We start from the raw sequence: 25,498 nt of genomic DNA on the forward strand, positions 1-25,498 counted from the left end.
AGGGTTAGAAATAGCTATAGGGGTTAAGCTTTATTATATAAGATTTAGAGTTTTTAGAAATAGCCTATTCCAAAATCCTCTCCTCTAAAGATGTCCACATCATCATATTCCTACTTGGCATTTGTTCCAAAAATCTCTCCTAATTTTTAATACAAGCTTAATAATTATAATTATTATTAAAAACCATTTTTTATTTAACATTAAATTGTACATAAAATACATAGTTGGTTACAATCAAATAATTATTAATATAATTATTGTTTCAATTAAAATTTATATCTTACATTAAAAAATTGGTATGTTACAATCAAATAATTATTAATATAATTATTATTAGATTAACATTTATACGGTACATTAAAAATTTGTTAGGTTACAAAATTATAATAAATAACTTGAATAAATTATATTTTGAATTTTGGTCCGTTACACTATGACATTAACCTACTAATTAAAAATTTAATTGTAGTAATTAGTTTTTAAGGTTATATAATTAATTTTTATTCGTTACAAAATTATATTACTTAATATTAATAAGATATTATTAAATTTCAAATGTTACAAAGTTAATTTTTTTAGGTTACATGAAATATAATTTAATCATTTAATGCACATTTTATAATATTAACGACGTTGATAATATTAATTTTAAAACGGTCAAATTATTAATTAATTGATATTAACTGTTATGGTACTATTTTTCTATATAAATAGTAGCACTTTTGATACGAGTACACAACAATCACAAAATATAGTTCTTCTTTTTTCTGTTCTCTGGTTCTTTGATATCTATATTCTAAGTTATTTCTGTAATTTTTTCTATGCGAAGAAAAATGTCTACGAAACACGACTTCATCTCTGATGTTTCGCCAAGAAAACAATCGTGGACATTGGTTGTAAGGGTTGTTCGTGCTTGGTTTGTTTAAGACTACAAAAATAAAAAACTATCATTTCCCATCGTTTTAAATGTACTCTTTTTGGAGAGTATGTTGAGGAACTGAACTCTTTTCTATCGTCCTGTGAATCTCAAAATGTTGTTGCAGCCATTATGTTGGCAAAAATAAATTGTTTCAAGGTGATAATTTATTACTCGCAATTGTAATTGTTTGTTTATACGTGTGTGTGTGTGTGTGTGTGTGTCTATTTTTACTTGAATGATATATTTTTGTATCTTAATGATAGGTAAACCTGCATTGCAAAATGCATTTTCTTCCACTAGAATCACCTTCGATCCTGAAATTGATGAAACAAAGGAACTAAGGAAAATGTATATATATAATTTTTAATATAACATATTTATTAAATTATAATATTATTGACAAATATTTTTTATTACAGCTTTCTTAGAGCAAATACAAATTCTCCTGCATCGGGATTGATCCAGTTACCAGATTCTTCTCGCATGCCTGTAAATGAGGAGTTTCTCAAACTTACTCCTAGGACCACTATCAAGAAGTTGAAGAATGTTAATAAGGTTTTTTGTTTTATTAGCGATCTATTTTGATAAAGTTTGTACGTCTTTTAGTATAATGTTATTTTGTATGGTGATGCAGGGCTCATCTTTTATTGTCTTGGGAACAATAAGTGAGATTATTGATGGGGATGGATGGTGGTGCACCGCTTGCTCATGCAACAAAAAGTGTGATCGTCAAGTTGTGCATGTCACACCTAAGTATATGCTAACTTAAATTTGTTGAGATTTTTAATCAGCGTAAAGCGATATCCTTAAGTTTGTTATTAACACATCCAACTGTTTGATGCACGTTCAAAATCAAGATTCGAGTGGTTGATAACAGCGAAAGTGCACTTTTTGTTTTATTTGATCGAGATGTTTCTGGATTGCTTAATAAATCATGTTCTGACATTATTGAGTCCAACAATATTGTCATATGTATTTTTTCAACTTATTTTATAATACAAAGCTCTAATATTTACTTTGAAAATGTATAATTGTACACAAATAATAATAACAAATATATGATACTTTTATTTCTATGATATTTTGGCAGGGTGATCCATCTCATGATTTACCCAATGAGATTGCACAATTGGTTGGTACCGAGTTATTATTTAAGGTTGACGTGAGTGTTAGATTCAACTCTAGGTATGAGACTAGCTATTGTTATCGTGTTATGAAGCTTAGCAACGATCCAAACATCCTTTTAAAGTTTAAAAAAATTGAGACACTCGAGGTATCATAACACTCTAATTGTTTGAAACAATTTTTGTGGACATTAGTTTCCTTAATGTAATACAAAATTGTAATTTTTATTGTTTGTGTGCATGTTTAAACAAATAGGATGATTTGGTTGAACGTGCAATTCATAGCCGGTATGCTTCGAAGACAGTTTGTCTCGAGAAAGACAATGTTGTCATGGTATTTAATAACTATTTGAAGTTTATTCTATTTGATTTTTTGGAAGAAAAGTAAATGACAGTTGTGATTATAATATATACTTATTTTACTATAAATTGACATATTTTTTATTAAAGGACTTAATGGACAAGTTTTCTGAAACAAGTCCCACAACTCCATCATCTATGGACTCGAAAGGTGTTATTGAATTGGATTGTGAATCATTTGCACCTCCTAAGAAGAGAATTTTACCAACAAATGAAGATTGTGGAACAACTGACGCAATTGTTCAACCGGTTAAAAAGATTGTGAAGATAGAGAAATAGTGTCTTCAAGTGACTTTGTTTTATCGCGTTCAAGTTGTTTGTCCATTATGTCAATGTTCCATGTTTGTTCTTAACGTACCAAAATAAGGTCCATGTCATTGACAATGGAATTACTATTTTCAATTGAATAAATCAATATTGTTCCATGTATTGACCCTTCAATAAAAAAATATTTCAATTTTCATATTAATTTACAATTTACTTGTGTCTTAAACTTTACATAAATTCTATAATATATATAAAAATTAAAGACCGTTTTTTATTTCTACCTTCTAGGCCAGATATGTAACTCAAGACCACCAAAGCAATCTTGACCCAAAATATACCTTCTTTTTGTCAAAAGACCTGCCCTAAGACCTCGAACCACCAAGTGAGAACGACGAGACCGTGTTGTGAAACAAGTCACGGGGTGCAGCACCAGTGACTATGAACGAGGCCAAATCGACCGGCGGCAACGTGGGCACCAAATCGACTCTATCCTCATCTGTGAAGTGGTGCAACAGTGAAGGCACCACACCACTCACACGACAACTAAATTATGACCTTGAAGGAGAGGACACAACATGGAAAGTAGTGGACGGCGGCTAGGGTTTTGTGTTTGAGAGAGACGAGTGAAAAAAGAGAACTCCCATAATATATTAATTATTCATAGTGTTTTTATATTTTAAGCATAATTGTAGTTTAACCCACTATTTTATCATTCTCACAAAAATAATTATATCTTTATAAATTTTAACTTTTTAATTCTCAATAAACGATGATTTATTCTTTCAATTTTAAATATGAGGATAAAGTACTACATAATGTCAAAATTCTGGAATGAAATCAAACTAAAAAAATCAAATAATAACTAAAAAACTTATTTATGTGTAAAATCCATTAAAAAAATTTAAATAAAATGTATCCTGTGCTTGGCACGGGACGTTACACTAGTAAACTACAAACAAAGGGCGTCATATATAGGCGGAATATCCAAAATGAAATGCATAAATTGTACATACCAATAAAAACAAGTCTCCAAAACGAAACCAACTCCAAAACCAAGTTAAGCCCCCACAAACTAACATAAACCAAAAGTTGATACAAAACCTCAGAACTTCATTGTGAATGACCGCAAAAACAAAATCCAAACATCTATCACCCGCTACTCAGACCAAAGCCACTCCAAAAAATCATCACACATGCATAAATCACTAACAACACATCACCTTCTCATCACCACAACTCCGCCAAATTCCAGCACTCATTCAGATACCACCGCCATTCAATCATCAGTTTGTTAGAGAAGACACCAAAACAAGTATAAAAAAAACTTAAGTTAAGAAACCGACTCCCAATCTCAAATAAAAAACGTTGGGCACAATAGTCTCGAAAATCAAATTACATTACACCTTAATTAAATCTCGTTGACTATAACTAATTGGATCATTCCACGTAGAAAGCAAAAAATATAGCCAATGAATATCATCCTTGTCACATAAGCAGAAGTATCACAAACGGCAATGGTGGACTTGGAAATTCTGAGTCGTCCATGTGGGTCCAAAAAAAACTTAAGTTAAGAAACCGACTCCCAATCTCAAATAAAAAACGTTGGGCACAATAGTCTCGAAAATCAAATTACATTACACCTTAATTAAATCTCGTTGACTATAACTAATTGGATCATTCCACGTAGAAAGCAAAAAATATAGCCAATGAATATCATCCTTGTCACATAAGCAGAAGTATCACAAACGGCAATGGTGGACTTGGAAATTCTGAGTCGTCCATGTGGGTCCATCCATTACATAGTGACACTTAACTCACTTAACATCTCCACGTCGAAGCAACTAGATCAAACCAATTAATCAACGCCACGTTGCACTTAACCCATCCTTCACCGTCAGATCATCCATGCTGGCAAATCCAACCGCTCCCATTCTTCGTCCCAGCAAGGAAAATTCCAGTAACAAAGAGAGAGTATATATATTCAAGAAGTGAAGTAACGAAATCTTCATTCTAAACCAAACGTTCTCTTAGAACCTTCTCGAAATTGTTTACACTGTCATTGCAATGAGGAAGTGGACGATTCCTTCCACTCTTCTTCTTCTCTCTCTTCTTCTTCTTCTCGCAGATCAAGGTTCGTTCATTCTTCATTCTTCAATTTCGTTTACGAATCGAAAGTTTGTTATGTATAATTTCTCTGCACATTTCATTGTTCGTTCATAGTTCAATTTCGTTTACGCATCGAAAATTTGTTATGAATAATTTTTACGCACATTTCATTTCAATGGTGGATTTCGTTTACTAAATGAAAATTTGTTTGTTAGGTCAAAAATTTCAAGCGAATGCGGAAGGTAATTCCGATGAAGTAGTAGATCCACCAAAGGTGGAAGAAAAACTCGGTGCTGTTCCTCATGGACTTTCAACCGATTCAGATGTTGTCAAGAGGTATCGATTTCTCTCTGATTTGAATTTCGATCTATGTTTCTATGTTTTTCTGTATTGATTTGTGATTTTGAGATTGAAATGTGTGTGAATGAAGGGAATCGGAGTCCATTTCGAAGAGATCCCTTCGCAGTAATGCGGAGAAGTTTGAGTTTCAAGCTGAAGTTTCAAGGCTTATGGATATTATCATCAATTCACTTTACAGTAATAAGGATATTTTCCTCAGGGAACTGATTTCAAATGCTTCTGATGTAAGCTCATTCTCTTTTACGTGTATACATATATGCTCATTATGTGCGTTTTGAGTTTTGAATCGGTGTGTGTTTAGTTCTGCGGTGACAAAAATTGATTAGGTAAAATTGATTATGGCATAAAGTGAGTTGAATGTAGAGTAATTAATGTTTGTATACATAGTCTAAAAATTAGTTTTAGAAACCAAAGCTTTACATTCTAACTTCAAGTTAGAATTGATTTTGAAGGCAAAATCAATTATATTAGAGAGAAACCAACCATACATGTAAATCAATTCTACGCTTTTAGAATCAATTTTGGCTCCTCCCAAAGTGGAACCAAACATATACTTCGAAAATCCTTGCATTTATAATTTGTACATGAAATTGAACTTGTATTGATCACAAATAAGTTCTATATTGTAGGCATTGGACAAGATTAGGTTCCTATCCCTCACTGATAAAGACATTTTGGGTGAAGGTGACAACGCCAAGCTTGAAATCCAGGTTTGTATACTTTAATTATTATTATTCTATTTTCATTTAGTTAATTAGTTTGTCTCTGTAGGTTTTTTAATGATAAGGACCAAAGAATGATGGTGTTTTAATGCTGTTTTAATGGGTTTATTTTTGGACTGGCTTATATGAACTTATCTATTGGCTTAACTTGTAAAACTATTTGGGATAGCTTATTTAAACCGCTTATATGTTTTCAGCTTGTTTCCATAAGTTTTCCATGTTAGCTTATGAAAACCACTTATAGCTTATGTGAAAACAGTTTGACTTTATGCTATAAGTTTAATTAATTTGTTTATCTAAAAAAGGTCTATATCTTGTTACTTACTGATGCAGATTAAGTTAGATAAGGAAAAGAAAATCCTATCTATTAGAGACAGAGGTATTGGTATGACAAAGGAGGATTTGGTAAAGAATTTGGGTACCATAGCAAAATCTGGAACTTCAGGTATGTATATAGTTTTGGGCTCTTAGCTGAAATGTTTGCTGGTTGTGATCTGGTGTGAAGGATTTTAATTGGAACTACGTTTGCTTGCAGCATTTGTTGAGAAAATGCAGACAAGTGGTGATCTCAATCTAATTGGGCAATTTGGAGTTGGTTTCTACTCTGTGTATCTTGTTGCTGACTATGTTGAAGTTATTAGCAAGCATAATGATGACAAACAGTGAGTGTTTTAGAGTTGAAATTGCTTTTCTGATTGGTATGTTGTGGATGTTTTCGGAAATATTATGCCAGCCTATTGATTTTGGAAATGATCTGACTTTCAGGTATGTATGGGAATCTAAAGCTGATGGAGCATTTGCAATTTCAGAAGATACATGGAATGAACCACTAGGACGTGGAACAGAGATTAAAATACACCTCAAAGAAGAGGCCAGCGAGTACGTGGAAGAGTATAAGCTCAAAGTATGCCCCAAACTATCACTTTTATTATAACCAGTTGCTTGATTTTAAAATCACACGTGTTTTATTTCTATTTTAATAAACATAGTTCTTATTTTTCACTCCATGGGTATCATTTAGTTTAACCTAGATGTCAACAATTTTCACTTTACATGTATAGCAAGTGATACTACCTACACTTTGTTCATGCTTAAGAATATAGGTGTTCTTGAAGGTTATAAATCAAATTTGTGGTGTCTTATAGCTTCTTTAACTCTCTGGCGTGCGTGCATAAGGCATGTGTTTTCGAAGTGATTGAACATGTTGTTGATTTTAATTGAGTAGATATACAATATAGTATACAATAATAAGTAGGGGGTAGTGTTTCTATGGAGTATGCATACCTTAGAAGGTAAACTCTTATGGGTTAAATTAAATTATCACAGGGTGATTGGTTTACAAAACCAGCACTCGCCTAACTATGTTTCTTGAAGTTTAAAAGATGGCAGAAAAAAAAAAAAAAGAGAAATCTGTTTTAATATATATTCTTTTACATTATCTATCCAATATACAATTGGTCTATTGCTAAATCTGGTTTAATAACTTCTGTTTTTCACAGGAATTGGTGAAGAGATACTCTGAATTTATTAACTTCCCTATCTATATCTGGGGAAGCAAAGAGGTTGATGTGGAGGTTCCCGCTGATGAAGACGACGAGTCTTCTGAGGAAGAGGATACAAGTATGTATAATTTAAGGATTCAGTTGGATCTTCATTTTTCAAGATTCTGTGTTTTGTTCTATATTAAAATTGATATATCTGTAGAAATTTAAGTTGTCTTTCGTACCATATTTTACTCTTCAATCAGCTGAAAGCCCCAAGGAGGAAAGTGAAGATGAAGATGCTGATAAAGATGAAGATGAAGAAAAAAAGCCTAAAACAAAGACAGTGAAGGAAACGACTTACGAGTGGGAACTCTTAAATGATGTGAAGGCTATATGGCTGAGGAATCCAAAGGAGGTTACAGAGGAAGAGTACACAAAATTCTACCACTCTCTTGCCAAGGTAATATTGCCATCACTATTTATGTGATACCCAACGGAACATATAAAGATATCCACTTGATAATACTTGTAATGTTGGGGATTTGTGTTTTGCAGGATTTTAGTGATGACAAACCTTTATCATGGAGCCACTTTACTGCTGAAGGTGATGTCGAGTTCAAAGCAGTCCTTTATGTGCCACCTAAAGCACCTCAGGACTTGTACGAGAGTTATTACAATTCAAACAAATCCAACCTGAAGTTGTATGTTAGACGAGTGTTCATTTCAGATGAATTTGATGAATTGTTGCCCAAGTATTTGAGCTTTTTGACTGTAAGTTTGATTTGCTGTGCTATTTTACATGCGTATATGTTATGAAGATCAGAGTAGTTTTTCTTAACAAATGTTCTTTTTGGCATTGGGAACAGGGCCTTGTTGATTCTGACACTTTGCCATTGAATGTATCACGAGAAATGCTTCAACAACACAGCAGTCTGAAAACAATAAAAAAGAAACTTATTAGGAAAGCCCTTGATATGATCCGTAAGCTTGCCGAAGAGGACCCTGACGAGTCCACTGACAAAGAAAAGAAAGGTATGGTGTAATGACTGTTGGGTTTTATATGCAAGAATCCTAATTCTTTTATGGTTTCTCATCCCTTTTCAATTGTAAGCGAGCGGTTTCCTGAATTCCCTTCACTGACTTTTCGCTTCTACCAATTTAACTTTTGATGCAGAAGAGACATCCTCTGATGTTGATGAGAAGAGAGGTCAATACACCAAGTTCTGGAATGAGTTTGGAAAATCCATTAAACTTGGTATCATTGAGGATGCCACCAACAGAAATCGTTTATCAAAACTGCTCAGATTTGAAACGTACTACTTCTTTCCTTGTTATTTAACTCTTATAGGAGTGTCATTTCCCCATTTCATCAGTTAACAATGTAGCTGATTCTTGGAACTTATTTACAGCACCAAGTCTGAGGGTAAATTGACATCTCTTGATCAGTACATATCTAGAATGAAAGCTGGACAGAAGGATATCTTTTACATAACTGGAACCAGCAAAGAACAACTGGAAAATTCACCATTCCTTGAGCGTCTGAAGAAGAAAAACTTTGAGGTGCAACTTAGAAGCGTTTTGATTTTTATGCGAAGTCTTGTTTCCAGAAATTGTATTTATTTTGACATCTTCTAAGTGTATTTTTTTTAAAATATATGCTACAGGTTATTTTCTTCACTGACCCAGTTGATGAATACTTGATGCAATACCTGATGGATTATGAAGATAAGAAGTTCCAAAATGTGTCCAAGGAGGGTCTGAAACTCGGGAAGGATTCTAAAGACAAGGAACTAAAGGAATCCTTCAAGGATCTAACTAAGTGGTGGAAAAATTCCCTTGCAAATGACAATGTCGATGATGTGAAGATATCCAACCGATTGGATAACACTCCTTGTGTAGTGGTGACATCAAAATTTGGTTGGAGTGCAAACATGGAGAGAATTATGCAGTCTCAAACTTTGTCAGATGCTAAAAAGCAAGCATACATGCGCGGCAAGAGGGTTCTTGAGATCAATCCTAGACACCCTATCATCAAGGAACTCCGGGAGAGAGTAGTTAAGAACCCCGAGGTACATTCTAAATTTGAACTTTTGTATGTTGCCCTTATTTTATGTCTTCAACATAGTTGGGCTTTTTGGTTTACTCAATTGGCTTACTTTTCAGGATGAGAGTGTGAAGCAAACGGCACAGCTGATGTACCAGACTGCACTTTTCGAAAGTGGTTTCTTGTTGAATGATCCCAAGGATTTTGCTTCTAGAATTTATGATTCAGTGAAGACTAGCTTAGACATCAGTCCTGATGCAACAGTTGAGGAGGAAGATGAGACTGAAGTTGAGGTTGAAAGTGAAACAAAAGAAGAAGCGCCTGCTTCAAACGAAGCTGATGAGGTAAATGACGATGGTGATGTCAAGGACGAGTTGTAGATTTGCATGACATCCTCTTTTTTACTCATGTTGCTGTCGGTTGCAGTTATTTCTTGGTTCAGCTTTGAGACACATTTGTAAAAGTTCCCTGTCATGAGTTTTAGTTTCCTAAGTTAAAGGACCCATCCGTTGGAATTTTGCCTTAGCACAGTCATTAGTCTTAAGATATTAAGAAATACTATTTCTGTTATGCTTCCTTAATTTTTGTCAAAAATAGTGTAGCAGCAATTCCATCCACTTTATAAATGATCAGTTTTTTTTTTTTTTTGAGAGGATAAATGATCAGCTTTTATTGCCTCGAATGGTAACCAACATTTAAAATGCATTGCAAAACCAAATTTGATAAACATTGTGTTTAATCACCCAGCTATAAAACATCTATCATGCTTGATTGATGAACACAACACCGCAATACGAAAAGCAATATTGGCAGTATACATAGAATTACTACTGTCCTCAATTTTGGCAGAATTTCTCTCTAATTCTCATAGCTTAGATATCATTATCCCGCATAAGACTTCAAGAAATTGTTTAGTGTGGATGTATACTTATTAAAAAAATCTATACTTGATTCACTTTGAGCTTGTCGTTTTGTCTGTGATTGTCAAATCTTATTCATCAGTCAAACGTTTCAGTTTCTTCACTGTTGAGATTCAAACCACTGGTTAGGCATAGGCATGGGATCATAGAGCGGATCACTGTCGTGGCATAGTTGCCCTTATGTCTTGATTCTCATTATTCATTCAACATTGGATTGTGATTGTGATCTTCTACAATCTTTTTTGATCACCACTGGTTTGCTTCAATTTGCTTCAATTTAAAACTTCCACTTTTATATCTCCCAATGCAGCCATTAAACTATTTGATTACACTAGCTACTTTGTAGTGTTCTTAAACAACCGAATGATTATACCAGACAACATAATTGCGAATCAAAAATAGCAAGGCCTACAATGCTTGAAACACCCTTAAAGTTGGCTTTGGTGGCTATAGTACAAGTACCAACCATATTACTAGGATTCAAAGCCAAGCAAAGCAAACACTACTTTCTATATTTCGCTATACCAGTCCTTAAATAGATAATGATCACAATCCATGCTTAAAAGGTTTCCTTTTGGTGTAGGTTAGTCCATGAAATTCTGATTGCAAATTTCTAATCGTTTAACATTGAGGTTTGGTACCTGCTGTCTTGAGGTTTAATTGGTGACATAAGAGACTTTTAATTTTGTATTCTTGATATTGCAAAGAGAATATTAGCATAATCAAAGTAAAAATAAATAATAAGGGGTAAGAGTGGGACTTGGAGGACTGTTAACTATCATTGGCATCTCCCCTGTTCCTGTTTCAAACCCAATTGCAGAAGGAGGAGGTGGTGAATAATCTCTTGCTGATTTTTCGTTGCATATTAAAAACAGAACGAAAAAAGTTAGATATTCAAAAAGAAAAGAAAATGTCACACATAACTGTAATTCATAGCTACCAAAATTGTAAGGGTATAAATATTATATTTTCTTCCCTATTCTCATTTCTCTCACTTTTGTTTTCTTCAATTCAAATTACATACGATTTTATCTATTTGTTTTATTATTCTTTTATTTTCTTGCTTTTTATCATACATTTTTTTTATGTTTGAATAAAGTATACCCAAATCCCTTGACCAATGTCTCGGATTTGAGCTTGAAGGATGGAAAAAAAAATGGTTAGGACTTGGGAAGAAAGACCCCACTGAAGTTGGCAAGCAAGATTCTCCGACTATTAACATGGTGAATATGTTACATCAATAACATGATTACCTAAAAAGTATATATTAATTGCTTTGACTATGCTAATCATGAGGTTATGCACAATATATAACTTGTTAATATACTTCTTGAAATGAGAAACAATAAGCAATGACTAACCGTACGACTATCACAAAGGGAACCTATGTTGTCAATGAAGGTTGACTCAGTTGATAAGGAGTTGACTCACCGTAAGTTCGCGAGTTCAACTCCGACTGCCGTTGTGAAGATCTCTTTTGTGGATGATTTGTAAGTACCTCTGTAAATGCTTATTGAACATTGAAGCCTAAAAAAGAGTCTACGTTTGATCAGATCAATTCCCTCAAATATACCATCTTTGAACTGAGTTCTTGTCGCAATCCATCAAAAGGAAGCGTTCTCTAGTTGGAAAGATTAACCAAATAAAGGTCCAACCCAGATTATGAAATTTGATGAAGCCTTAAAAATCTCATCAGAAGCCTACGAAGGAACAAAATGGTCTGATTAAAAGTAGTGTTAGAGAAAATCTAATCTGGCTTGTGATGTAAAGGAATTGCTGTGATAACTGATAAACATGTGATCTAACAAGTAGAGAGAAACAAGACTCCTATAGCAACATAAGCTTGGAACAAAAAGACAAATTGTTAAGATGAAAATGATTTGTGGACACATTAAACCAATCATTTATGAACACAATAAGCCAATCCAATTGAGTGAAAGTCTTGGATTTATGATGAGATAATAGGCCAGGCTGATCAAGTTGAAGAAATGGGAGCATCATATGTTAAGGTGATCCTGTAATTTTTCAATTTTGAGGTTTTTTGAATAGTAGTGTCGAGCCATGAAATACTCCACCACCACACATGCCCAAAATTTTCATATGAACAATCATAATGTAAGTGTTCTTCTTAAATGAAACCCAAGTAAATGTATGTGACTCTTCAAAGCAAGATTAAGTTGGAACATGGAGGAAAGGAAATAAAGATGTAGCTTATGATAAACTTGATTATTTGTGTGTGATTGATATTTTTTGTAGGGGAATGTGTGATTGATAAGTTTTTTTTTTAAGTTCACTAGACGATGAATAATATCAATATTCATAAAACATATAATTCGATGCATAATTGGCAATTATAAATATATCTTATAAACACTAGTAGTAATAAAATTAAAAGTTTTTGTAAGTATTATAAAACTAGGTTACAGAAATATGAGTTTAATTTTTTCTTTCTGGTACAAAAGTTAAAATATATTTATTTACAGGATAAAGCGAATACATGAAAGCAAGGAAGAAACAAATTTTCAAAGTAAATTTGTTAAAATAAATACTACTACTAAACTACTATCAATTAATACTTTAGTATACTAATATCTTATATGGGAAATGTATTTCAACAAAGTCAGGATGGCCGAGTGGTCTAAGGCGCCAGACTCAAGTTCTGGTCTTCGAGAGAGGGCGTGGGTTCAAATCCCACTTCTGACATTTTTTTATTGTTTAATTTCTCCTAAATTATTACCATTCCCATTATTACCATTCCCAGAGTTCAACTTTTCTTGTGCTAATAAATAGATTTTTATAAGAAAATTTTATGTCTTTTTTTTTTGACGTTAAAAACAATTTCATTAACGAAAGTCTGGCAATAAATCAAATGCCAAGACTGCAGAAAAATAACTTCTAATAATTTTGGTTAAGGTAATTAATACTTGTACATCTAAATTTTTCAATGAAAAATAATTTTGTTTTTATCCAAGTTAAAAAAATCAAAGATAATAATAATACTGCTAAGATCAACATACTGGATGGTTTATTGTATTAGAAATATCTTGTTAGATTTTTGCCTCTTCAATAAAAAAAGAAATATCTTGTTAGAAATATTTGATAAATAGATCCACTTCATGTAGTTTTTTATTTATAGTTTATTATTTTTTTTCTTTCGGCTTCGTCCTTTCATTTCATTTATTTTATTCCTCTTTTAGCATTTCTTAACTTGAAAAATAAGATAATATCCAAAAACTTATATACGGGTCTGATCATTTTACGCTTATCTTTGAGTGGATTGAATTTCGTTCCTTAAGATTATATGAATAACTTATTACCTCTTGAGTTAATACTTCATTAGAATTGTTCCAAGCATAAGGCAACTAAAACTCTTTCTTTAAATCTCCAAAATTTAACCCAAATAAGAGAGAGACCTCCGTATTTTCAATATCCATGTTTAATAAAGAATATATGTTGCTCTAGTTAGCTTCTGTGGTATGTACTATGCTTTTTCATTCATACAGGTTTTCACGAGACTTGATCTTGTGAAATGAGAGACCATTGACATCTAGGCCTTTAAAAATTTAAAGTTAAAAAAAAAATAAAGAAATTGAAAATAGGTTTTAATGGTGTGGATTGCGACACATGAGTTGAAAGAAAATCTCTTAACATCTCATCAAAGTATTCTTCAATATCACATTCCCAATTCTATTACTAAGTGAACCTTGATGGCCGTCGTCAAGCGTAAATATTCAACCATAAACAATGTTTTAGTTTTTTTTAAGAAATCAAATACAATATTCTTATTGCAAAGAATTAATTCAAACCGAAGTTTCAACATAAAATTAAACATCAAATTGTTGTTTAATGAGTTCAGTTAATATCAAATCGTTAAAAGAATTCATGTTTAAATTGCACATGAATCAATCTTTGATTAGACTTTAGCTCGTGATAAGTTAACAAAAAAAATCAAGTTATGGTAGGATAAAATATGGAAGACCCCACCAGCACAATATTGCACTAGATTTTATGAGAAAAAAAAATGTTTAAAAATGTTTGATTGAAGAGAGAACACAATATATAATAATCCGTTAAAAAAAAATTTGACAATAATAATATACACGAACATTCATTTCCTTATTGTAGCCAAATATTACATTCTCCAACCAATAAATGAATCCCACCCCTCTCAATACAAAGAATTCAATAATAGTATGCCTAGTGATCTATAATCTGGGGAAAAAAAATTATTATAACTAGAATAATTTTAGTAGTAGAAAAGTCAATTTCCCTAACTACATCGTCACCTATATTGCTACATGTATAAATAAATAAATGTATGGTGGTAGCTTGGCCTCCTGCACAAAGGTTTTTTAGGACAAAATGTCAAGGGTTGTAGGACCTTTCCTTTGAAATGAGTCATGTCCTAGTCAATAAGGCCAAATCCATGAGCCATACTTAACTCACACATGGTTCATGTCATGCTAATAAGTCAAACTAATTTTAAAGAGGGTCCCACATTTGGACCAATAAACGTGAATGTGTGGTCATATTGGATGATTATGGTCCTAACTACAGGAGAAAATGCCCTAAGAATGAAGATCTCATTAGAAGAGTTGGCACAACCGCCAAAGGACCATAGTGATGCTAATAATGCACGCAATAGTTTGTGATTGGAGCACATGGGTGCACATGGCTTGTGAAATTTCACTTTGATCAATACCACCTTCATACACCATTGTATTGTCATTGCTAAGCTGAGGTGAGGCAGAGTTAGAAGAACTTTCTTGTTTTGTGTCTTGCCCTTGTGTTGCCTTTTGACTGAAAATACAATAGAAAAATGATCAAAAATCTAAAAAAAATCAAAATGCAACAATAGACATAACAATATCACATGTAAAATAAGAGTCACAATGTAATTTTCCTAACGGTCATAAAGTTCATCACACTTTTTGGTAACTTATTTTGATGTAGACATATTACCAATAGTGTTGTGTAACGATAACCCTTGGCATGTGTGCCACCCATATTTTGCGAATCCAATGTACATCAATCAATATAATTTGGTTCTAGATATGGTCCCTAGTACCTGACCAAGGAGACCTATCACATTGGATATTTTGGATTTGGTGACATTCATAACTATTTCTGCCGGCCATTATGTTGCTTCACCTACTAGATTGCTTGCAATTGCAAACATGGTTTCCCTTTGCATCAATTTCTATTGAAATTGATTACCCACCAATCATGGTGGCTAAAAAGTAAACATCTATTAAATCGTTATTCTTTTTTAGTTCTATTAACCCTCCGATTCATAGAAAAATTGTTCTGCTGTAAAGTAATTTAGAGTTCGGTCGCGAGGTAAATTATAACGGATAAAAAATTGTTTCACCCATTAATCGAACCCGAGTTCATTGAACAATTTATTATTTGACAAAATTCATTAATCACTTGGTTTGATCTACTTTACTAAACAAAGAACACTTGTATACATTACCCAATCTAATCGAATCAAACTCCGAACTATTGGTTCATAAGGGGTTGAATCATCATATTAGTTAAGATTTACCGGTAAGATTGATTATATTCAATAGGTGCACAATGGTAAATTTTTTACGGTTATTATTTTGAGGAGAAGTAAAAATAAAGTAACTAACCTTGTGGTTGGAGAAGAACAAAATGTGATAGTATAATCTACTGCATTTGCACAAGTGAAAGTGCTGGTCTTATCATCATAAGCATAGCTATATGCACGTGGGCAGGCGTTCTTAAACAATTGAGAATAAGTAGAAGGTTTGCAAGTGTCTGGTGTCCCATACGCGCCGCTGCAGCAATACTCCGGTGAATTAAAAGCTTCGCATGCGCTCTTACACGCGACACCGTCTTTCCCATCCACACTCATCACTCTAAGCTCCGAAGGACACGCGCCGTTGAGATCACTGATACATCCCGTGGTAGTGCAATTATCGCCAGAGCCGCCCTGAGGGGCGACTAGCATAGGCACATTGTAACCGTCAACAAGACTAACATCGAAGAAGTCAAGCCCACCAGAGCCGTCTAATGTGAATTCGGCTAAAGTTGCCGGCGGTGTGGCTCCGTTGCCAGAGCATTCAACCTTTCCGGAGCCACAATCGCCGGTTACACATGAGAATTTTCCATCAGTGTCTTGGGAGCAAAGAGTTCTGCCCCAGAAACGGCCGCCCCATGAGGCTGGTGCGGTGACAGTGGTGGTTTCGCCGGTTTGGAGAACAAAGCCTGTGGTTGGAAGTGTTGGGACCCCAGCATTTGAAAGAATCCCTGGCCACACTGTGTAGTCACATTTGTTAACAAATGTGAATGTTGTTGAAATTACACCTGCATATGACATATTCACAAAATTAATTAGATATAAGAGAAAATTTAGTCAACAAAATATTATCGAAATATTATGAACTATTAAATGTTTGTTTTTGGTAATTTTGTTTAATTGAATTGTAAAATTACCTGAAATTGATAGATGAAGTGCTAATAAGAATGAAAAAATTGATAGTACTTGGTGGTGGTGATCCATATGTATATGTAAGATATGAGAAAAAGAAATGGGAGAATAAGTTATGAAAGTTTTTTCTTTGTATAAAAGTGGAGAGAGTTATGAGATTTGATGAAATGAGGAGCATAAAGGTATTTATAGAGAAAGTTGGAAGTGAAAGGGAATAAGGAATACTTTATAGGACACGTTGGTTATAACGTGGTTTTTTCATTTGGGAGACAGCATCTGACCAAAATAACGTTGAACGTTACTTTTCTTTTCTTTAATTTTACAAAATGACAATTCTTGTATAGGGGAGCCCAATCATGAACTTGGGAGTGTACTATAAGCATTATGTCCCAAAAGAAATAAAAAATTTGGTTAAATTATGCAAGTAATTTCTTATAATCTCATTCAATTTCCTATTATATAAAATAATAGTGATAATAAGGCTTTTCTAAAAAATTTGGTTAATTTAACCAATACCTAATGGTGAAAATTAGACACATGAATAAATAAATTTATAAATGAAGTAAAAATTAATTTATGGATACAATTTTAAAATTTATTTATGTCACTAGTTTTCTATGGATGTTAGATAAATTAATCATAGTTCTTCAAAAGCAATCTAAGTCTCATTCATCGATAATTTCATTGAATTTTCAATTTCAGAATTGTTTGCAATGGTCTATAATCACCCACCATTATTAACTTTTTACTAAATTATCATGCAAGTTTGAATGAAATTTTAGTACTAATTTCAGCAACCTCAACTTCATTTTTCCGTATATAAATTATAACCATAAAAGTTAAGTGAATGAAATTTTAAATTTGAACCACAAAACTTAATTTCAAGAAAATTGTTATTCTGAATAATTCATAATCATCATACATGCATAGTTTTAAATACTTTAATAATGTTTATCAACAAATTTAGTCAAATTAACTCAACGTGTAAAGGAACAAAAGTGTGCTTAAATTTCAACTGAATTTTGTTATGTCTGCTGTCTTCCTCGACATCAACTTGTTTACTACTGTTGTTGCTTAGTTGCCAGCAAGTGTAACCTTTTCTGGGGAGATATATATACCAAATGGATAAGAAAAAGAGAGTCTTATTTGGCAACTTATGCAATTTTGACACGATTTGGACCATATTGATATAGATAGATATGCTCTATATCATATCATCCATTATTATTATTAGTTTATGTTTAGTGTTAGACCATAGTATTAATAAACACAAACTTATTTTATGTATTTTTGTGTTAGACTTGTAAACACTAGTTTTGACATTTTTTACAATTGTATAATGTATTCATGTATTGGTCAAATTAGCCTCAACTTCCCACTTTCTGGTTGGAAAAATTCAAACTATTCTTCCACTGCAATTAATTAAAATTTCATAGAAATTAGGTAGTTTCTCTAAAAATTAGTCACACAAGAAAACAACCACTGATGTTTATAAATGAGTAATTCATCTTATGAAAATAATTAATAGTGTGGCATTTGAATTATAATTATCTACTAACTATAGTAGTAGTACTACCTCCGTCCCGGTATAATTGACTTACTTTGGTTTTTCACACAGATTAAGAAAATTGTATAAATAAAGGGGAAAGTGGAATATATTGTATTGGGAATGATAAAAGTAGTATTATTTAGTGTTATATTGTATTGGGAATGATGAAAGTTGTATTGAAAATTGAAATGGGTCAGTTATTTTGGGACACTTTTTTTTAGAAAATGGGTCAGTTATTCCGGGACGGAGGGAGTATATCATAAGCCGCCACCATTTTTACAGACTTGATTTGATTGGGGTATTGTTCTATCAGCATACAGTTATATGGTTCTAACTTTGACTGCAAGCAGCCTCCAATTTGCTTATGACTCTTCAAATCAAAATACATGAATTGTAGTAGTAACTATCATTGAAGGGTCTAATTATTGGAGAAAAATCAATAGTAGAATACAAGTGCATTTGTTTCAATTATCTAATTGGAAGAGAATTAGAAGAACAACTTTATGTAGAGCCAAATCAGAAAAATTGAATGGCCTTATACAGAATTGGGAACATGTAGCAGTAAAAACCGAAAATGATAACTAACGAATTAATAGATCAATATTAGTTTGTGAGAGGCTACACCTATTACTTAATTGAGTGTAGCCTTGGCTTTGGCAATCGATCTAGTTAAATTTCACATTGCTTTCTATTTAATATTTAATTTTATAAACCCACCTACATGGCATGCTATAACATTCTTTTCAGAGGTAAATTAGTTAATTCCCACGCAGTATTAGTTTCAAAGAGCCTTTAATTCTGTTTGTGTAGCTGCAAGAAATAGAATGATAGGATGAAACAGAAAATAAGGGGGTGAAACATATTACTGTTGAAGTCATTTGATGGTGACAATGAAAGTCTTTAAGATAAGAGAAAGGCTGCTTAGGATAGCTGATTTCAATTTGTAGTTATTAATAAGTAAATTAGTAATTATTAATTAATTATTTTTAGAGAAATAATTTAAAACAGATTGGTTTAATTATTAAACCAATCCGTTTCTCTTTAAAACTAAGTTATGAAGTGAACACAATTATTTCCTCCACGATGGGAGTGAACATTGGAAGCTAGTCAATCAAGATTTCATTATCTTGATCTTCGTTATGACACAGCACAATCCTCAAGTTTTATCGAATTCCTCCTCACGTTCAGGCAGCCCTTAACAGATTATGCTGTGTGGCTAACCGGGGTAGATCTAGGGAATATGAGAGAGGATTTTTGAGTTATGCTCATACTTTTAATGAAATTCAAGATGCTGTGTTGAGTGTTCGCACTAGGACATCTTTTGAAAATCATTTTGGGTTGGTTTGGACTCCTATACCTGCTGCTGCTGCTGCCGCCACCCCAACAACGTAGAAGAAGGTGATGGACGCGCTTGTAAATCTTAACAATATGTTTTTAAAATTGTTGTCAATTGTCTTGCATGGGATAACTCTTGTGATTTGTGCTACTTCATTTGATTGCTCAAATCTGCAAATTTCTATTGCTAATAAGTTAGTCATGTCATGTAATTGATGGATCTATTGTTGAACATATCAGTTTTTGTTGTTGAATTAGTTGCAATTTTACTCCCCCTATCTTACAATTTTGGTCCTTCCATCATACTTTTGAACTAAAAAAATGATTTTATATCTTTTAAATGATGTGGTATATGATCTGATGATAAAAAAATACCAACATTCAGGAAATTGTGTTTATATTAAACAAAAAAAATGTCATTTTCGTTAAATCCCCATTTGTTCTCAAAGGGTACGTTTGATTTGCAAAAAATAAAAATGTATTAAATAGGACAAAATGGGGATTTAACGAAAATCAAGATAAAAGAGAAGACTTGTAATAGAAGGAAGTGAGGATTTTCTTGAAACGGGGAGCAATTGATTTTGTTGGATGCTACTTTTATTTTATTATGAACAGATGCTATAGGACATAACAGGAGCAAAATTTACAATATCAAATTTCAATTGGATACCATGGCTTCATGATTTTTGTATAGATAAGAATTACATAACAGACTATGTTGTTTATTCATATTGTAAATTGGAGTATACCAATCTTTTTCTTCTCTCTTTTATCTTGGTCACACTAAATGTATTGTTGCCGAGTGTACATGGCACCCTACATTTGGTCTGTTTCCTCACATTTCGCGACGTTTTACTTTTTAACGCATGTTACATTGCCTCAAAACATGCACTCGTGAAGATTGCCGCTTTGGTTGTGGCACTTTAAACATGGAACACGAGCAAAATGTTGAATTTTCAAGTTCCATGCGTTTTTGACTGGTTCTGACACTCCAACTATCTGCGTGAACCTTAGTGGACTCAAGAAAGATTTGCCTATCTCGTATCTGTTTGTTTTTGGCTAATAATTTTTTGGTGTATACACCTCCTTAATCTCCTGTCATCGTTGGCAATTGGTGTTTCGAGTTCTTCCCGTGGTCTTTCGCCTCTTTGTGCCAAATTCTATCAATAGTTCAAAAGGGGATTGATCTTATTTTTTCTTTCTTGGAGATTACTGCATTTTAAAGATCTAAAGCTTATTTAAAGGACACTTTTTTCCAAATAGTAGTTGTTTTTATATAGATGAATTATATGATGGAACTTTTGACTGCGTTATATCTCTTGATTTGTTAGTAAATAGGTAGCAACTGTATATTGTAAAAAAAACCTACTACACCATCTATCTTTTTTCGGTAACCATCCAATGAGAAATAAGAAACACAAAAATAAATAAAAGGAATTAATTATTTTTTTCCATAACAAAGCAAAAGCAATCAATCATTGTTTCGAGTTTATTTTGTAGATCAGAAACATGCTATGTGACGATCTTCTTTCATTGAAAATACCTTTTGTAACTGTGATTACCTGTGAAATTCATTCCCGAGAAAGATAAAGATATTTAAAATACTACATACAACTCATCATCTCATCGATTATTGAATTGAAAATGAAAACTGGATGGATAAAAAATTGCCTTTGTTAAACTCCTTAACATGTTCCAATTTCTTCTTGAATAGTTCTTGACGTTTCTTTATCTCGTCGCTGCTTGAATATGTCCGTTTATGCTCCAACATCCAATCATGAAACAATTTATCAACGGATGTTTTTGAAAGTGTTGGATATGATTCAAATTCAGAGAGTGTTATTGTTGGAGACTCATCAACAGAAGAACAAGCATATGCCAAAAAGAAGATCATCATCATGAAAACTGTAATAAGCTTCATTTTTTTAGTTGAAGAGGATGTCAAGAGAGATGAGCAGCTGCCGCACACTATATACTAACGAGAATATGGGATTAGGGTTATCTTTATAATCTGATCAAAATGGATTATGACACATTTATTTTATATCAACCAATAAAAAAATGATCATGACTCATTTATTTTTCATGAGCCAATCAAAATGGATACTCATTTGTAAAAAATAAAATAACAGACTATATATGTTATTCATTTTGTAAATTGGAGTATACCAATCTTTTTCTTCTTTTCTCTTTTATACTGCTCACTCTAAATGTCTAGTTGCCGAGTGTATGTGGCACCCTATGTTTGATCCGTTTCTTCCCATCTCGTGGTGTTTTCTGTTTTCCTTATTCACACATGTGACATTGCCTCAAAATGTGCATCCGTGTACATAGCTGCTTGCTCTAGTTAGTGGTACTATAAAACATAAACACTCCCGTTATATGCGTGAACCTTAGCAGACTTAAGAAAGATTCACCTATCTTGTATTTGACTGTTTTGATTCTCAACTCGCAAGTTTAAAGATTAATGCATTTTAAAAATCTGAAATGTATTTAAAGACCACTTTTGACTACATACATTATAGATCACACGTTCTTATGATTGGAGTAGTAAACCGAACTTATATTGGTTTAAATTTAGACTATCCATTATAAATTTGTGAACAATGGTTTTTTCATTAATTTGGCAGATAAGGAGCGATTGTATAATGTTTTGGTCCATCATTTGAGTTGCTGCTGAGTCTATCAGTCTAGTGTTCAAGTTAGATTGAACTTCCCACTTTCTAGTTGGAATCATTCAACCTAGCTTCGATTTAAATTTTTCATAGGAATTAGGTGATTATCAAGAAAGTTAGTCACACAAAAAAAAATCCATGGACAGCCAGCAGCCTCTAGTTGTCTTATGACTCTTCAAAATACATGGACTGTGAATATGATTGAAGGCTCTAATTTTATTGTCCTTTTGACTCTCTTCAAAATACATGAATTATAGTAATTTCAATTTTAATTGAACAAACAGCCTCATGCTTTTAGACTATTGCTAATAATCCAAGTCCTCTGACAAGTGTCAATGTTATATATATATTAGGATCATTGCCAAACAATGTCTGTGTGTGTCACGTTATAAAATAGTCCCACATCGAGTAATATTGTGATATATAGGAAATATTAGGATGCTATAAGAAGAGAAGATTATGGAACTAGAAAAACATGATCCTTCAGGCAGAAACGGGATATGATGAGTGGTCAGAGTTCGCACAAAAAATAATGCGAGTTGGGTGTTCGCCCCAAAGCCTGGTTACGACGACAATTGGGCACTCTCCTTTTATCAATCTCTGAGCCCTATGCCCAAATCCCATGGGTTAATCAAGTCTTAATTTTTTTAATTAATTAATGTTGTATTTTTTCATTTTATGTACATCAAATTTTAAAGTGTAATCTTTGACCGACTGTTACAAAAATACTTATGTGACAAACAGAGACCCATATGACATATAGAATATTCTTAAGAATTATTGCCGACTGTGTGAGAGATGCATGTATGTACCATTTTCTCACTCAGACCCTTTTGTTGGGTTTTAAACAAACATATCCATGTAAAAATACACAAGTATAGAAAAACACTTGTTGATACTTCATAATTGAGTTGCTACAACCAATAATAAGGCTCAAAATTCTCTCCATGATTTCCTTACCAATCAACACTTGTATCAAAACCACACCACAACAATCATATAGCCATATTGCGAAGCAAGCAATATGTCCAAATGGATTAACATAAGAGAAAACAAAATATATATATCCATTAAAAAACTTATGATGTTATGAACAAGTGAAAACCTTTTATCAGCCTCAACAAAACTTATCAACTCCTTTGTATCAGTAGAAACCAGATTTTTCACTCCTTCTGATTGTAAAATCTCATTTTTAAGTAACTGAATGTTTTTTTTTCAGACAATGAATGAAACAAAATTGTATTGGCTACTTCAAATTAATGCCAGCATAGATAGTTTATTCTTGCTAGGAACCATGCCAGTGATAAAACCATCAATGATGCTTAATTTGGAGATGCTACGTCCTAGTGTGTCCCAGAAAAGACGCTCTTTGGGAGCCCTATAAAAGAAATACACCATAAATTAAAATGTGAAACATTGCGAAAATTCCAATTACAGAATGTGAGAGGTCATTTAAGGAACTCAAATAAAGGATTAAAGGAGCAACTAATTGACTTTAACGATACAGTTTGAAGTAAATATAAACTGCAGATGCAGGGGAATCACTAGTCCGCTGCAACTTCTTTTTTTCCTGAGGTATTGTCTGCTTTGGGTAAAGCGTCTAGCGTAAACTCTCATGGCTTTGAAGCTATGTGTCACTTTTTGGTGTAATGGAATAGTTGTCACTAGTCGAGGCTAAGGGACTAAAGGGTTTGTTTGCCCTGGTATGTGGCTTAGACGCTCCTTCACAGTCAGACAGTGCCGATATTCCGACCTCAAGTCGGCTGCACTGCATTTCTGAATTACTGTCCGTTTTGAATCTTGTCTGAGCTGTCATAGTTTTGTACTTATTGAAATACACTTCAGTGGGTTGAGGAGAGTACATGTTTGTTAATCGTCCTTATTTTCGATTCGCAAATAAGTTATAGAAACAAAATTATTAACTTATAAAACAACACTATGTATTACAAGCTTGTTTGACTTTATTTTGCTCATATTTAAGACTGGGGTAGTACTAATTATCGTTCACAACACAACCAAGTTATTAGTACAATCAATCAACAGAGAGGGAATTACCTGTTTTTTCTCTGTTACAAAATTTCAAATCCTGCACAAATTCGTATAATATATATTATATAGTGACTTTATAACAATTTTAAGTCTAAGATGAAAAATAAAAACACGTTGATGGCATGCATATCTTATGATATGAGACCAAAAAAATGTTGAAGGAGTTAGGAGGATGTATGTATCTGTGTACCTGCTTAGTGTTTAGAAGAAAGTAGAATCAAAGTCCTAAATGGAAATTTAGTTAAGAATTATTTAACACAAGGATTATATTTCAAATAGGAATCACATTAATTACGAATGAGTTTGACTAAATTGTAGGGTACTCAATAAAAAGTATCGAAGTTGATGCTTTGGTTGATTATGAAAATCCAACTTTAGTCCATCTATGTTTTCTTTGCATGATTATGAAAACTCAATCTATGAAGCAGACCTTCAATGCAAAAGATCAATATGAATACATAATTTGTTATGAATACATATTTTGTTAAACTTGCAAATTAACTTACCTTTTTTAGAAAAAAATGTTCCTTCTTCAAATAAAAGAGAAGAGACTTATGAACATGCTATAGGACATACCAGGAGCAAAATTTACAATATCAAATTTCAATTGGATACCATGGCTTCATGATTTTTGTATAGATAAGAATTACATAACAGACTATGTTGGTTATTCATATTGTCAATTGGAGTATACTGATCTTTTTCTTCTTTTCTCTTTTATATTGGTCACTCTAAATGTATTGTTGCCGAGTGTACGTGGCACCCTACTTTTGGTCTGTTTCTTCACATTTCGCGATGTTTTACTTATCAACGCATGTTACATTGCCTCAAAACATGCACCCGTGAAGATTGCCGCTTTGGTTGTGGCAATTTAAACATGGAACACAAGCAAAATGTGGAATTTTCAAGTACCATGCGTTTTTGACTGGTTCTGACACTCCAACTGTCTGCGTGAACCTTAGTGGACTCAAGAAAGATTTGCTTATCTCGTATCTGTTTGTTTTTGGCTAATAATCTTTTTGGTGTATACACCTCCTTAATCTCTTGTCATGGTTGGCAATTGGTGTTTCGAGCTCTTCCCGTTGTCTTTCGCCTCTTTGTGCCAAATTCTATCAATAGTTGAAAAA

General features: G+C 32.9%; 2 protein-coding genes, 1 long non-coding RNA gene and 2 other non-coding genes across 5 annotated transcripts; 4 read left to right on the forward strand and 1 right to left on the reverse strand.

Annotated features, from left to right (window-relative positions):
- The first annotated feature begins 1,231 nt into the window (after positions 1–1,231).
- Positions 1,232–1,775, forward strand: LOC146951726 (uncharacterized). The gene is made up of 2 exons (XR_015031557.1): positions 1,232–1,474; positions 1,554–1,775. It is a non-coding gene; the product is annotated as an uncharacterized LOC146951726 (long non-coding RNA).
- Positions 1,776–4,677: 2,902 nt separating this feature from the next.
- Positions 4,678–10,045, forward strand: SHD (Chaperone protein htpG family protein). Its single transcript, XM_085754591.1, has 15 exons — positions 4,678–4,801; positions 4,992–5,112; positions 5,207–5,360; positions 5,766–5,846; positions 6,192–6,303; positions 6,394–6,520; positions 6,624–6,762; positions 7,358–7,478; positions 7,606–7,802; positions 7,898–8,113; positions 8,209–8,374; positions 8,517–8,655; positions 8,752–8,902; positions 9,007–9,411; positions 9,506–10,045. Exons 1-15 carry the CDS (start codon positions 4,735–4,737, stop codon positions 9,764–9,766), a joined length of 2,457 nt encoding a protein of 818 aa, XP_085610717.1. The 5' UTR covers positions 4,678–4,734; the 3' UTR covers positions 9,767–10,045.
- Positions 10,046–12,925: 2,880 nt separating this feature from the next.
- Positions 12,926–13,009, forward strand: TRNAL-CAA (transfer RNA leucine (anticodon CAA)). The gene has a single exon. It is a non-coding gene; the product is annotated as a tRNA-Leu (tRNA).
- A 1,394-nt stretch (positions 13,010–14,403) lies between these two features.
- TLP1 (THAUMATIN-LIKE PROTEIN 1) lies at positions 14,404–16,924 on the reverse strand. The gene is made up of 3 exons (XM_085754602.1): positions 16,769–16,924; positions 15,943–16,639; positions 14,404–15,106 (listed from the first exon to the last, which is right to left on the reverse strand). Exons 1-3 carry the CDS (start codon positions 16,833–16,835, stop codon positions 14,893–14,895), a joined length of 978 nt encoding a protein of 325 aa, XP_085610728.1. The 5' UTR covers positions 16,836–16,924; the 3' UTR covers positions 14,404–14,892.
- Positions 16,925–22,817: 5,893 nt separating this feature from the next.
- On the forward strand, positions 22,818–22,930 carry LOC146951730 (small nucleolar RNA Z279/snoR105/snoR108). The gene has a single exon (XR_015025296.1). It is a non-coding gene; the product is annotated as a small nucleolar RNA Z279/snoR105/snoR108 (small nucleolar RNA).
- Positions 22,931–25,498: the final 2,568 nt, after the last annotated feature.

This window comes from Medicago sativa, chromosome 1, assembly GCF_051527215.1.
Source record: "Medicago sativa cultivar Bolivia chromosome 1, Bolivia_mono, whole genome shotgun sequence".
In the NCBI taxonomy this organism is placed as follows: Eukaryota; Viridiplantae; Streptophyta; class Magnoliopsida; order Fabales; family Fabaceae; genus Medicago; species Medicago sativa.

Bases quoted from the DNA above. Each gene is read 5' to 3' on its own strand.
- SHD (XM_085754591.1), top strand. From the start codon at position 4,735: ATGAGGAAGTGGACGATTCCTTCCACTCTTCTTCTTCTCTCTCTTCTT. The intron at 6,521-6,623 runs GTGAGTGTTTTA...TCTGACTTTCAG, and splicing joins AAGCATAATGATGACAAACA to GTATGTATGGGAATCTAAAG. The intron at 7,803-7,897 runs GTAATATTGCCA...TGTGTTTTGCAG, and splicing joins TCTACCACTCTCTTGCCAAG to GATTTTAGTGATGACAAACC.
- TLP1 (XM_085754602.1), bottom strand. From the start codon at position 16,835: ATGGATCACCACCACCAAGTACTATCAATTTTTTCATTCTTATTAGCA. The intron at 16,640-16,768 runs GTAATTTTACAA...TGTCATATGCAG, and splicing joins ACTTCATCTATCAATTTCAG to GTGTAATTTCAACAACATTC. The intron at 15,107-15,942 runs GTTAGTTACTTT...TTGTATTTTCAG, and splicing joins TGTTCTTCTCCAACCACAAG to TCAAAAGGCAACACAAGGGC.